Source organism: Ranitomeya imitator, chromosome 2 (assembly GCF_032444005.1).
Source record: "Ranitomeya imitator isolate aRanImi1 chromosome 2, aRanImi1.pri, whole genome shotgun sequence".
NCBI lineage: Eukaryota > Metazoa > Chordata > Amphibia > Anura > Dendrobatidae > Ranitomeya > Ranitomeya imitator.
In genome coordinates this window covers 49824638-49837745 of record NC_091283.1, presented here as the reverse complement: position 1 = coordinate 49837745, position 13108 = coordinate 49824638, and the positions used below count along the sequence as shown (strand labels likewise).

At 41.2% G+C, this 13108-nt stretch overlaps 1 protein-coding gene across 1 annotated transcript; it reads right to left on the bottom strand.

The window, feature by feature from the left end:
- Nucleotides 1-288: 288 nt before the first annotated feature.
- LOC138661780 (cytochrome P450 2G1-like) lies at nt 289-9769 on the bottom strand. Its single transcript, XM_069746691.1, has 10 exons — nt 9618-9769; nt 7344-7536; nt 6113-6275; nt 5065-5214; nt 3650-3810; nt 3335-3511; nt 3107-3248; nt 1641-1828; nt 1230-1371; nt 289-613 (listed from the first exon to the last, which is right to left on the bottom strand). Exons 2-10 carry the CDS (start codon nt 7521-7523, stop codon nt 432-434), a joined length of 1485 nt encoding a protein of 494 aa, XP_069602792.1. The 5' UTR covers nt 7524-7536; nt 9618-9769; the 3' UTR covers nt 289-431.
- Between the last annotated feature and the right edge of the window lie 3339 nt (nt 9770-13108).

Genomic DNA, 13108 nt, shown 5'->3' with positions numbered 1-13108 from the left:
GTTGGTCAGATCGATTGAAATTCACCAGCTTCATCGAATTTTCCCTCAAAATTCCGATTTGCGACGAAAAAATCTACAGCAAATCGCAATACTGAAAAATTACTGTACTGTATGTGTGCATCACTGTTGAGTTCTCCTCGGTGTGTAATGAATCACATAGTTTTCGAATTTGCTGGGACCTGCAAAATTCAAGAAATTGAAGTAGATCCCCTGAGGATCAATCCGCTAATCTGTGTTGCTAACACGTGCGTTACCTTTGCTTACACCGAAATAACACACAACAATGGGTCATGCTGTAAACTTTTAACATAGATTTTTTTTTTTTTTAATGAAAAAGCTATATTATTTTATAACAAACATGCCTTAGCTTCTATTTAATACAATGGTTAGTGGAAAAGCAAATAAGGAAAGGTTTCCTGGGAACACGTCCTTCATCTGGGGATCACATACATCTGGTAGGTTCTTGGTAGCATTCCATTTTTATTTGGTTCTGGCGTGATTTCTATATCCTCAGGATCTAATACTGATTTTAGGTTATACCTTTGTAATATGGTGGTAAGGTAGAGAAATATTTCCATCCGTGCCAGACTCTCTCCAATGCAACTTCTTTTGCCTATGGAAAGGGGATACATAAATGACATGTAGCCAATCTGAAATGTATGTAATATCATGTAATGTACTGATATATGTCTTAAAGACCTGAACCTCACAGCAATAATTTGCATTAGAAAGTATAATACTCCTAAAAGGCTATTACTAAGTGCGAAGAAAATGATCACATCGTGATACTTGCCCCAGTTGCAGCTCGCTCCAGCTCAAAGGCTTTGATGATTAAAGAGGATATGTCAGGGCAAGATGATTTGCTAAATTAAGCAACTGTCATGTAGGGCAGTTTAACCCAACAATAATTGTACCCTTTGCCCTAAAATTCAATGGATTTGTGCCCAAAAAATGACTTAGAGTTTGTCTACCCACCTATGCCTACATTTCCTTAATTGATAATGCTGGTTTCGCTTGAGTGAGCATTGTCTTGAGTAAGCACTGTCGAAATCCTGCACATCAGCGCTATCAATCACAGAGAACCAATAGTACTTTGACCACCACTGTTATACACTTTTCATTGAACTATTTGATCATTCCCGACAATCAATATGATTGTGATGGTTAAATTGGGAAAGCATGAAGAACAGTGGAATATCCACTTATGGAACAGTAATCATAAACATTACCTAACGAGAAAGGTACAAACGCCTCGTTCTTCCTGAAGCTGCCATCATCGTTCAGGAAGTTTGTGGGATCAAATTTTTCCGGGTTCTTAAACCATTTGTGATCTTTCAATGCAGATGTCAACATAGGAAAAATGATGATGTCCTGCAAAGATGGATAACAGAACATGAATTTTGCATCCCAAATAGAAGAACAACTGTCAACACCAGGATCGTATAGGGTTTCCGTTCATGGGATGTTCTTGCTCATTTTACTGTCAACTTATCAGCCTGTGGTTCATGGGTTACTTACTTCATAAAACACTTTTCTTTGGATTTAAGTCAGACCCATGGCAAATATAAAATAAAAGTTGCTAGAAAATGTCACATACACCCCACACCTCACGCTGTGCTCGCAGATCTTTTGATTCTTACCTTGGGAAGGTGGTATCCTCGGAATGTTGTCTCCTCAACTGTTGACCGTATCACTCCCATTGGTGTGATGTCCGCACACCTGAGAGTTTCATGTATAAAGGCATCAGTGTAAGGCATCTGGACTCGATCTTCTACAGAAGGACATCGATTTTGGCCAATCACGCCATCGATCTCCTCATGAATCTTACCTTTATGGGCACATATTATGATTATTGGTGTAAAGGGTTAACCAAGATATAACATTTTTCCTTAACCTAATATTGCCATGATATATTTATTATTTTGAAGCATTGTAAGATAATACTGCAAATAATTTAGGAAATTGACAGAAATTATTAATTTACAAAATTCAAGACCCAGTGTTTCATTGTTCTGGAGTCAACAAATACTAAAGAATTCCTGTTAGTTTGAGGGTTTTTAGACCATTTTCCTTGGCATATGGCAATTGAATACAATATCTACTTGGAATTCAGGATTTCTATGTTAACAGTCTTATTATCCAAGATGATTAAGAAGAGGTTAAACAAAATACCCTCAGATTTTGCCTTCGACAAAAAGAAGTTCCAATGAAAGTTTAACTAAAATAGTTTTCTGTTGGTAGAGATGCAAGATGATTGGAAGAACTAAGAATCTAAAGTTTGAGACCATAAGGAAAATAATTTAGGACCTATATGTTTTACTTCTTTTTTTTAAATCCACATGAGTTTAATTTATAAAATTGTTACTTGTTTCAAGGGTCCCACACTTAAGAGCAAATTGATCATAAAATGTCACACTCCTGGAACCCTTAGCTGTTTATGGAGGGAAAACCCTGAAGTGTGTGATTCATTTTTCTGTAGCCCCACCACAAAGAAAATGTGGCTGTACACAATGGCTATTCCAATCAATGGATAGTGCAATGACAGTGCACTCTGTTGCTGGCTCATCACTTCTGATCAGAACTGACATGAGAGAGCATTGTCAGTGCACAGTGACAAGATCCTACTGAGCATACATCAAAACTGACAGCCAGTGCATGCTCATTAGAGCAGGGACCAGCCTAGCCCCTGAAATGGACATCACTGATGACGCTTTATTTCAGGAAGGAAAGGCCCCCCATGTAGGGAAGACCTGGTAGGCCTCCCCCTAATGACGACTCATTTGAGTACCCCAGCATGCAATGAATGAAGCATCAAACAGGAAGTAGTAGGAAGAAAAAAAAAAGAAGTTAGAGTAGTGAGGGAGGGATAGGAATTTTTTGATTAAAGTATATTTGAAAAAAGATTGGACTATTCAATTAAATAGATCGAGATTTAGGGGTAAAATAAAACAAAGTTTCATAGCACCCATTTAATGTTGGACATGACAGGTCCTACAGGGTATGAGACAGTCCTATCAAGACTACTTATCTTCTCCCAGCATAAAATCAGCGACATTCACAAAAGCTTTAACAGCCCTCTATTACGATAATATGAAGAGGTGCTCACCTTCCACTTCTGGGTATTTGAGCAGATAGAGTAAACCATATCTCAGGACTGTACTTGTTGTATCTGTGCCAGCAAAAAAGAGGTCCATGACCGTGCCAAATAAATTATCAGAGTGGAATTCAGTTTTCGGATTGTTCTTCTCCTGCAAGGTCACAGAGTATTTATAGTTATCAGTCTTTCGCTGGCATTGTAGTTGGTCACTTTTTTAAATATGGTTAAATATATTACCTCCTCCATCTTTATTAGGAAGAAGTCAATGAAATCCCGAGGACAGTTTGGGTCAAATGTCGCTTTGTGACTTTTCAAAGACTCAAAGACGAAGACTTTCAGTTTCTCAATGTGTGTGAATATCTTTTGGTGGGGTCCGGGAACAATGCTGAAGATCTTGGGAAAGACACTGAGAAGCTGAAAAAAAGGGGTGAAACAGGAGCGTCAGTAAGTTTATTCTGAATAACTAGTATTTCTCATGTTAGATATTTTGTAGTTCTTTGCTACGGTAGAGCACAGAGACGTTACCAAGAGTGTTGTCAAATATTTACTTACCATTCCCCAAGTGGAAGACATAAGAAGAACCATTTCTTTTAGTAATGAAACAAGTGTCTTAAATTTGACATCTTCATAGTCAAAACGTTCTCCAAACACAATGGAACAGATAACATTGGAGACAGCCAGGGTCAGCATATGAGTTGGGTCAAAGGAGGTGCCTGCAAGGAGATTGCCATATGTGTTGAATCAACGACCAAGGAATGTAGAGGTGTTCCTCCTTACCCTGGCCTTTGGTTTGACATATACTGAGAGGTGTTACACAAGAAAGCCAACATTGAAAAATAAAACAACCTCAAGATACTCGGTCATGGAATGTATGTGATTTATGTATTACCATTCAGAGGTGGTGATGTGGAGTGCAGCAAGTCAAGTATTTTTGTAGCATGTTATGATATTGTGTTAAACTTCATGATATATGAAATACATTAACCATATATTTTTTGGTCGCAGTCTTTGTTGCAAGTTCATAAAGACAGCATCTTCCAACAACTGCAGCATGTGGAGCTGAGCTCTTAACCATTTAAATGCTGCTGTTAATCTCTGACATGATCACAATAATGAGGTAGATGGATTCATCCGGCCTCTGCTGGTGGTGTCCATCTTTAGGTATCCTTTTAGTTCACAAAAAGGGTGGCCTAAAAATATGGGATTATGTCAGAACAGAGGCCAGACATTACAAATTGACTTAGCCTGCTATATTATTGAGAATGGTTCCATCTGAGTTTGATTATTCTTCTTCAAATTTCGATAAATAGAAAAAACAAAAAAAACAAACATAATTACTTAGCATTGAGCACAGGTTATATATGAAATGAACCTTAAAAGCCATCAAAAAATACTGTGTTCTCCAAAATGCTACCAATAAAAATGTCAACTAAATTCGTAAAAAAAAATCTCCACTCAGGTCCATCATCTGTTGACAGAAAAATAGGGGGTTTGAACATCAGATGTATTTCAAAAGTTCTGGAATTTAGGTTTCACTCCGAAAAAAAAAAAAATCAAGCGAAATCTGAGCTTCCAAATCTAAATGTCTCTCTCCCATTGTAGTTTCCAAAACTGGGTCACTTAGGATTGTGCATTCTATTCTGTCACTTCAGGGGGCTCAGCTAATGGCATCCACAATCTGCTCAAATAAAATCTACATTCCGATAGCCAAATTCCTTTCTGAGCCCTGCCATATGCCCAAACAGTAGTGTAAAACTACATACGGTGTGTTTGGTAGAAAGTGCATCATAACAAATTATAAAAATGAAAAATTTGGGGCTGAGACAATATTTAAGTGGAACAATTTAATTTTTCTTTTTCTCCATTTTACTGTCGAACGAATAAAAAGTTTTGGCTCTTGGAAAAAGGGGTTAAAAACAATCACTAACATGCTCTCACAAGCTTATTTCTAAATGTTGTAGGCTCACCTCCAGTTTTCTCAATCTCTTCCATCAGGTAACGCGCTTCCTCTTGTAAACGTTCTTCAATGCTTTTCTTCCCCATTCCAAAATTTCTAAGAGTGGCAAGGGTAAACCTGCGTAACTGTTTCCATCTCTCACCGTTGGTGAATGCCACTCCTGAGATTATAAAATTGTTGTAATTAGTAACAACAAAAAAGTGTTCCTTTAAATTTAATAACCATGTTCTAATATTACCGGGGATTTTTTTTTGTATAAAATTTTCTGTTTTTTTTTTTTCTCCTAAAAATTTCATATATTTTTTTAGGAGATATGAGAAAATTTGAATTTCTTAAAAATGTCCTGAAATCTTGTGGGATTTAGGCAAATTCAAATTTTGATCTATTTACTTTTAATTTTCTCCACCCAAACTCCCTCTAAAAAAAAAATATTGGAAATTGTCTTCCATTTTACTGAATTTTAAGAGCTAGAAATGGGTTAAAAAATATACTCGACTGACCTTGGTCCTCCCTATACCTGTCTTATCACTGCTGCTCCCCACCTGTCCTTGCATCAGTTCCTCTTCCATCTTATTAATATTTTGTTGTGTTGCTCATGTCATTGTCTCACACTGTTCCCCTTGTGACCCAGGGGATCTTGGTCAGCATAACCCAAAGTGCCCACTGAAAGGCCAGCAGATAAAAGAAGAAAAAATAGGAGCTGACTGTAGGTCCGGGCAGGTAAAAGATTAGTGGCAGTAGGATAGTTGTGGGGAGGGCTGAAGAGAGGAGTGTAAGATTTTGGTTTTTTTAACCTCCTTCCTGCAGATTTGAGTCATACCGAATTTATTCAAGGTGAATTGAACATCCCCACTGAATTAAGCAAATTTGACCATATTGAATCTGAGAATCACTCAATATTTTAGCAGTTATTTTATACAGTGCCATAAATCCCTTGCACATTTATAGATTCAATATAGAAAGTCTAGGCTGTATAATATTTTTGAATTAGGCAAACCCTTATACTGTGATTTGGTTACTCAAAATCCAATGATCTCTCTGGAAGATCAGTCACTCACCACAGTCATTGGTGAGTATATTAGACATTTCAAAATGTCCTCTTCCGCTGAACATATTTCCATTGTCTACCAAAGCTTCTTTCACACAATCATGGCCAACAAGGACCACTGCAGGCAAGTGGGCTAGGTAGATGGTGAACACCGGACCATAGGTCTCACTGAGCTGGAAGAGACACAATAAAAGTAATTATATTCAAATCTTTTATGTACTATATACCAATTTCACCAGTTCAAGACAGGACAATATCTTCATTTCAAGACCACGCCAAATCGCTTTTTTGTACATGAGGTTCTAAAATAGTCTTATCTTCTGGAGCATTCTACTCCTGTCTCCTGATCTGGACAGAGTACTTTTCCATGCTGTTGGCTGATGCAGATTTTCATCTGCAATATGGGAAAAGTGCAGAGGGACTGAAGCTTTCCGGATCAAGCAATGTGACGCTTGCTGGCAGTAAACGATAGAACGTCTGCAAATTTCAGTGAGCAGTAAATTGGAAAAGGGCTCAGTAATGCAAGCACTATCCTACAACACCCATCTACGAAGATGAGAATAACCTTCTAAGTCTAGATAGAAGGATTGCTGGTTGTGACTAGTGTTGAGCATTCCGATACCGCAAGTATCGGAATTCCGATACCGAGATCCGATACTTTTGTGGTATCGGGTATCGGTATCGGATCCATAGGGATGTGTAAAATAAAGAATTAAAATAAAAAATATTGATATATTCACCTCTCCGGCGGCCCCTGGACATCACGCTGGTAACCGGCAGCCTTCTTTGTTTAAAATGAGCGCGTTTAGGACCTGCGAATGATGTCGCGGCTTCTGATTGGTCGCGTGCCGCTCATGTGACCGCCACGCGACCAATCAGAAGCCACAAGTATTGGACGGTATCGCTCAACACTAGTTGTGACATAGGAGCAGGCCAGGTTCTGCTGTACGTTATTTACGGAGAATGACATTTCCAGTTTGAAAAATCTCTCCAAAGTGCCACCAAGCACAAGGGAATAAACAGCGAATACACACGATCATAGGAGCGCTGAAAAAATTATATACTTTATTCCACTGTGCATTTCAACGGACAACGTCATCTTCATCAGGTGGCAATGTCAATGTCAATATTGTGCGTCAATTAGTAAGATTATGGGTTGCAGTATTAGTATGATGATGACATAAAAATACAGGACATGTTGTACAAACAGTGTAAAATATTTTTGGGGAAACCAGACTCACCTTCATCAGAGACTGGGGCATTTCTTTAGTGCTCACATGCAGCATGGTGCCCAGTAAGGGCAGTGGTGGTGGTCCAGGGGGCAATTTTTTATTTTTTAAATTCCTCCTCCAAGTGAAGAAATATAGAATAAGGCTGATCAAGGCGACGAGGAGAAGAGTCCCGGATACTCCCAGCTCCATTGTAGCCTGTAATCTGTGTTCAGGGAGAGGCATTTCAATATACAACATGTAACCTTTAACCCTTTCTGTCACACTAAGGAGCTCAGCAGATAGACAAGAGGTTTGCGTCTCTCCCTGGAAGGACAGGATGCAGCTCAGCAGTGGACTAATAAGATGAGCGAGATGTGGAGTGCACCTAAACATATAATCTCTCCTTGTGAAACAAAAGGTCTTAATATTAAATTACATATATCACTAATAAAAATATATCTGCATATAGTCAAATCATTGTTATTCACATATCCTAACTCTACATCTTCCCCACCAGCCTTTCCTCTACTCGCACGCTCATCTTATTACCGTGGTAAGGCTGGTTTCACACTGGAGTAGGGCAGAGCTGCGGAGGGCTGTGTAGTTCCTCCATGAAGCCCTGCCCACTGCTGCACCTCTTTCATTCCGCCTACCTCATGCCTGCGTCCAGCGTACCTATCTTTAACATTGGGTATGCAGACGATGCGAATTTTTGCGGTTGCCTCCAAATGTGTGGTTTTGACGCTGTGCTGAACTGCGTTGAATGCAGCATGTTGTTGCAGTTGGCGCAGCGCCAAAATGATGCATGCGGAGGCAACTGAATACAATACGCATGCCAACGCAGGCAGAGCTGAATGGAAGAAGTGCTGCAGTGGGCAGGGCTTCACAGAGGAACTACGCAGCCCTCTGCAGCTCTGTGCTACGCAAGTGTGAAACCAGTCTAACTCAGGTGCACCTCCAATATAACAAGCTTAGGTCCTCTTAGGCCATCTCAGGCAGTGACAAGCCTCCTGAGTGTTTAGGTGGTTCAATATGCTCATCATTACACTAACATCCCTATGAAATATGCTTTTACTTTGTGTCTTCTGACAAACTGTGCTCAGCCTGTGAATGCTGCTGCACCTAGTGCCAAGTAGGTCTTCAGGCTACCCAGCTCATATCCTAAAGTGAAGCTCCTGTCAAAATTGGCTTTGGCTGTTCCTACCATAGGTGCTTCTCCACATTACAAATATGCATATTTTCCCAGTATTGCATTGTGTACAGAGTCTACCGTTGTTGGGAATACAGAGACAGTCACTACGGCAGACATTAAAGCTTCTTTTGCTGCACTTCCCTGGACTACAACTTCCAGCAAACTTTGCTCCTCTTTACCTCATAGAGAGATGTGAACCTCCATTACAGACTGGTGAGAGTCTGATCTTGGAGAGTAGAAAGCAAAGGCACAGAGTAAGTGCTAATCATCCAAATGTTCCGTGTATGAGGGGAGAAGATAACCCTACAGACCAGATGGGTCACCAGGAGATGTCCACAGCCACCTGGCTTATCTAAGGGAGCGAGTCCCCTGTACCCCAAGCATATGGATCTTAAGATCCAAGCTAGATCCTTTCCTGACCCAAGACTGGCTACTGCTGGGATTTGTCATTCAACTGTTGAGGAGTTAATAAGAAAACTGTTAAGGAGATATTCCTAGGACTTGTGGGTCTACTGCTAAGAGGTCTCATGAGAGAACTGTTTCCAAAGGGATTTTGCTTGAGCAGTGACATTAAAGTGCATTAACACAGCAAAAAAGGGCAGCAGTATTTCGCTGGCCAGGTCATAGAACTAATGAACTATCAGGATGCAGTAAAGAAGGCAGCAACACGGGTGCAATATACTAATGAGACAACAGCTCACAACCTACCAGTTCATGGAGGGGGTGATTGCTTAGTATTAAAATTGCACCCAAACAAGGCTTTTATAGGGGGATGGTCAAACACAGGTAGTGCACAGGGTTTGATAGTGACGCCCAAAATATTAGATTAGGTGGACTGCCTACTCTAAAGCCATGTTCTCATGTTCAGTATTTGGTCAGTTTTTTACATCAGTATTTGCAAGCCAAAACCAGGAGAGGAGCAATCAGAGGAAAAGTATAATAGAAACACATCACCACGTCTGTATTTTTCACCCACTCCTGGTTTTGGCTGAAAACAAACTGATGTAAAATACTGACCAAATGCAAAAACGTGGCCTTAGGCCAGGAAAAGGATTTCCAAAACAGTAGTTTCTGAAAGAGAAGAAGGAAGCGTGCAGAGAGCTTGGACTCACCTGGATCTCTGTGCTCCTTCAGGTGCAACAGGAACACGTAGCGTCAACTGCGGAGGTAAAGGGTTAATTGGTGCAGGCGATGGCTGCAGTATACTGGGCGAGAAGCTCTTGTTTTGTGTCTGTCGCCCTCCCCATCTGAGCAGGAAGTAACATCATACACTTGACGTTCAGGGCTGTTCCTGGCAGCTCTGCTACAAAAGGATTTTGTCTACAGTATATGCAACAGTGAAAGGAGCACCATTCAAATGACATTCTAAACGTTCTACATTTTGCACATTTTTCTTCCGTTTTACTGTATTTTTCGATAAGGCTTTCTTTAAATATGGCTTTCGGTAGGATTTTTCTTTAATCATTTAGATTTTCATGCGTGTTTTGTGGCCTTCAGCCTATTGACTTACAGCTAATATCTGCCACAATTGGGAGAAAATACCATAACAAATGGAAGTTATCACAATTTTATAAAGTGAGTTTACCTTGTGGCTATGTTGCCTCTCTTTGCTCTAAATTTATTAAAGTGTTTGTTAAATTTAGTTCATGTTTAGATATTGCACTTCTGTTTCGATTTTTGTTTTCAAATTTTACTCCACATTGCTAGCGGAGTGAGAATTGTGAGAATTTTTTTGTGACAAAAAATGTGCCTTTTTGCTATTTTTGGGCTACTCTTGACATTTTTTAAAAGTAGGTGTAATCTGGGCATGATTAGCTACCCAAATAATATTTAACCCAGATTTATAAAATGCGACTTTTTAGTTTAATAGACAAAACCTAAGACAGAAACAATATGAGCATGTGCCCTGCTGTAAGTACCGTATATACTCGAGTATAAGCCGACCCGAGTATAAGCCGACCCCCCTAATTTTGCCACAAAAAACTGGGAAAACTTATTGACTCGAGTATAAGCCTAGGGTGGAAATGCAGCATTTACCGGTGAATTTCAAAAATAAAAATAGATCATTCTGGCCCCATAGCTCTGCCATATAGTGCTCTGCACCGTTCATTATTGCCTCATAGCTGTGCCATATAGTGCTCTGCACCGTTCATATTTCCCCATAGCTGTGCCATATAGTGCTCTGCACCATTCATTATTGCCCCATAGCTGCCATATAGTGCTCTGCGCCGTTCATATTTCCCCATAGCTGTGCCATATTGTGCTCTGCACCGTTCATATTTCCCCATAGCTGTGCCATATAGTGCTCTGCGCCGTTCATATTTCCCCATAGCTGTGCCATATAGTACGCTGCACCGTTCATATTTCCCCATAGCTGTGCCATATAGTGCTCTGCACCGTTCATTATTGCCCCATAGCGGCCATATAGTGCTCTGCGCCGTTCATATTTCCCCATAGCTGTGCCATATAGTGCTCTGCACTGTTCATATTTCCCCATAGCTGTGCCATATAGTGCTCTGCACCGTTCATTATTTCCCCATAGCTGTGCCATATAGTGCTCTGCACCGTTCATATTTCCCCATAGCTGTGCCATATAGTACGCTGCACCATTCATATTTCCCCATAGCTGTGCCATATAGTGCTCTGCACCGTTCATATTTCCCCATAGCTGTGCCATATAGTGCTCTGCACCGTTCATATTTCCCCACAGCTGTGCCATATAGTGCTCTGCACCGTTCATATTTCCCCACAGCTCTGCCATATAGTGCTCTGCACCGTTCATATTTCCCCATAGCTGTGCCATATAGTGCTCTGCACCGTTCATATTTCCCCATAGCTGTGCCATATAGTACGCTGCACCATTCATATTTCCCCATAGCTGTGCCATATAGTGCTCTGCACCGTTCATATTTCCCCACAGCTGTGCCATATAGTGCTCTGCACCGTTCATATTTCCCCATAGCTGTGCCATATAGTGCTCTGCACCGTTCATATTTCCCCATAGCTGTGCCATATAGTGCTCTGCACGGTTCATATTTCCCCACAGCTCTGCCATATAGTGCTCTGCACCGTTCATATTTCCCCATAGCTGTGCCATATAGTGCTCTGCACCGTTCATATTTCCCCATAGCTGTGCCATATAGTGCTCTGCACCGTTCATATTTCCCCACAGCTCTGCCATATAGTGCTCTGCGCCGTTCATATTTCCCCATAGCTGTGCCATATAGTGCTCTGCGCCGTTCATATTTCCCCACAGCTCTGCCATATAGTGCTCTGCACCGTTCATATTTCCCCATAGCTGTGCCATATAGTGCTCTGCACTGTTCATATTTCCCCATAGCTGTGCCATATAGTGCTCTGCACCGTTCATATTTCCCCATAGCTGTGCCATATAGTGCTCTGCACCGTTCATATTTCCCCATAGCTGTGCCATATAGTACGCTGCACCATTCATATTTCCCCATAGCTGTGCCATATAGTGCTCTGCACCATTCATATTTCCCCATAGCTCTGCCATATAGTGCTCTGCACCGTTCATATTTCCCCATAGCTGTGCCATATAGTGCTCTGCACCGTTCATATTTCCCCATAGCTCTGCCATATAGTGCTCTGCACCGTTCATATTTCCCCATAGCTGTGCCATATAGTACGCTGCACCATTCATATTTCCCCATAGCTGTGCCATATAGTGCTCTGCACCGTTCATATTTCCCCACAGCTCTGCCATATAGTGCTCTGCACCGTTCATATTTCCCCATAGCTGTGCCATATAGTGCTCTGCACCGTTCATATTTCCCCACAGCTCTGCCATATAGTGCTCTGCACCGTTCATATTTCCCCATAGCTGTGCCATATAGTGCTCTGCACCGTTCATTATTTCCCCATAGCTGTGCCATATAGTGCTCTGCACCGTTCATATTTCCCCACAGCTCTGCCATATAGTGCTCTGCACCGTTCATATTTCCCCATAGCTGTGCCATATAGTGCTCTGCACCGTTCATATTTCCCCACAGCTCTGCCATATAGTGCTCTGCACCGTTCATATTTCCCCATAGCTGTGCCATATAGTGCTCTGCACCGTTCATATCTCCCCATAGCTGTGCCATATAGTGCTCTGCACCGTTCATTATTGCCCCATAGCTGCCATATAGTGCTCTGCGCCGTTCATATTTCCCCATAGCTGTGCCATATAGTGCTCTGCACCAATCATTTTTCCCCATAGCTGTGCCATATAGTACGCTGCACCGTTCATATTTCCCCATAGCTGTGCCATATAGTGCTCTGCACCGTTCATTTTTCCCCATAGCTGTGCCATATAGTGCTCTGCACCGTTCATATTTCCCCACAGCTCTGCCATATAGTGCTCTGCACCGTTCATATTTCCCCATAGCTGTGCCATATAGTGCTCTGCACCGTTCATATTATCCCATAGCTGTGCCATATAGTGCACTGCACCGTTCATATCTCCCCATAGCTGTGCCATATAGTGCTCTGCACCGTTCATTATTGCCCCATAGCTGCCATATAGTGCTCTGCACCGTTCATTTTTCCCCATAGCTGTGCCATATAGTACGCTGCACAGTTCATATTTCCCCATAGCTGT

Excerpts from the sequence above, each read along its gene's own strand:
- LOC138661780 (XM_069746691.1), bottom strand. The coding sequence starts at position 7,523 with ATGGAGCTGGGAGTATCCGGGACTCTTCTCCTCGTCGCCTTGATCAGC. Across the intron at positions 6,276-7,343 it reads TGCCCCAGTCTCTGATGAAG|CTCAGTGAGACCTATGGTCC; the intron begins GTGAGTCTGGTT and ends TGTCTCTTCCAG. Across the intron at positions 1,829-3,106 it reads CAAATACCCAGAAGTGGAAG|GTAAGATTCATGAGGAGATC; the intron begins GTGAGCACCTCT and ends GTGCCCATAAAG.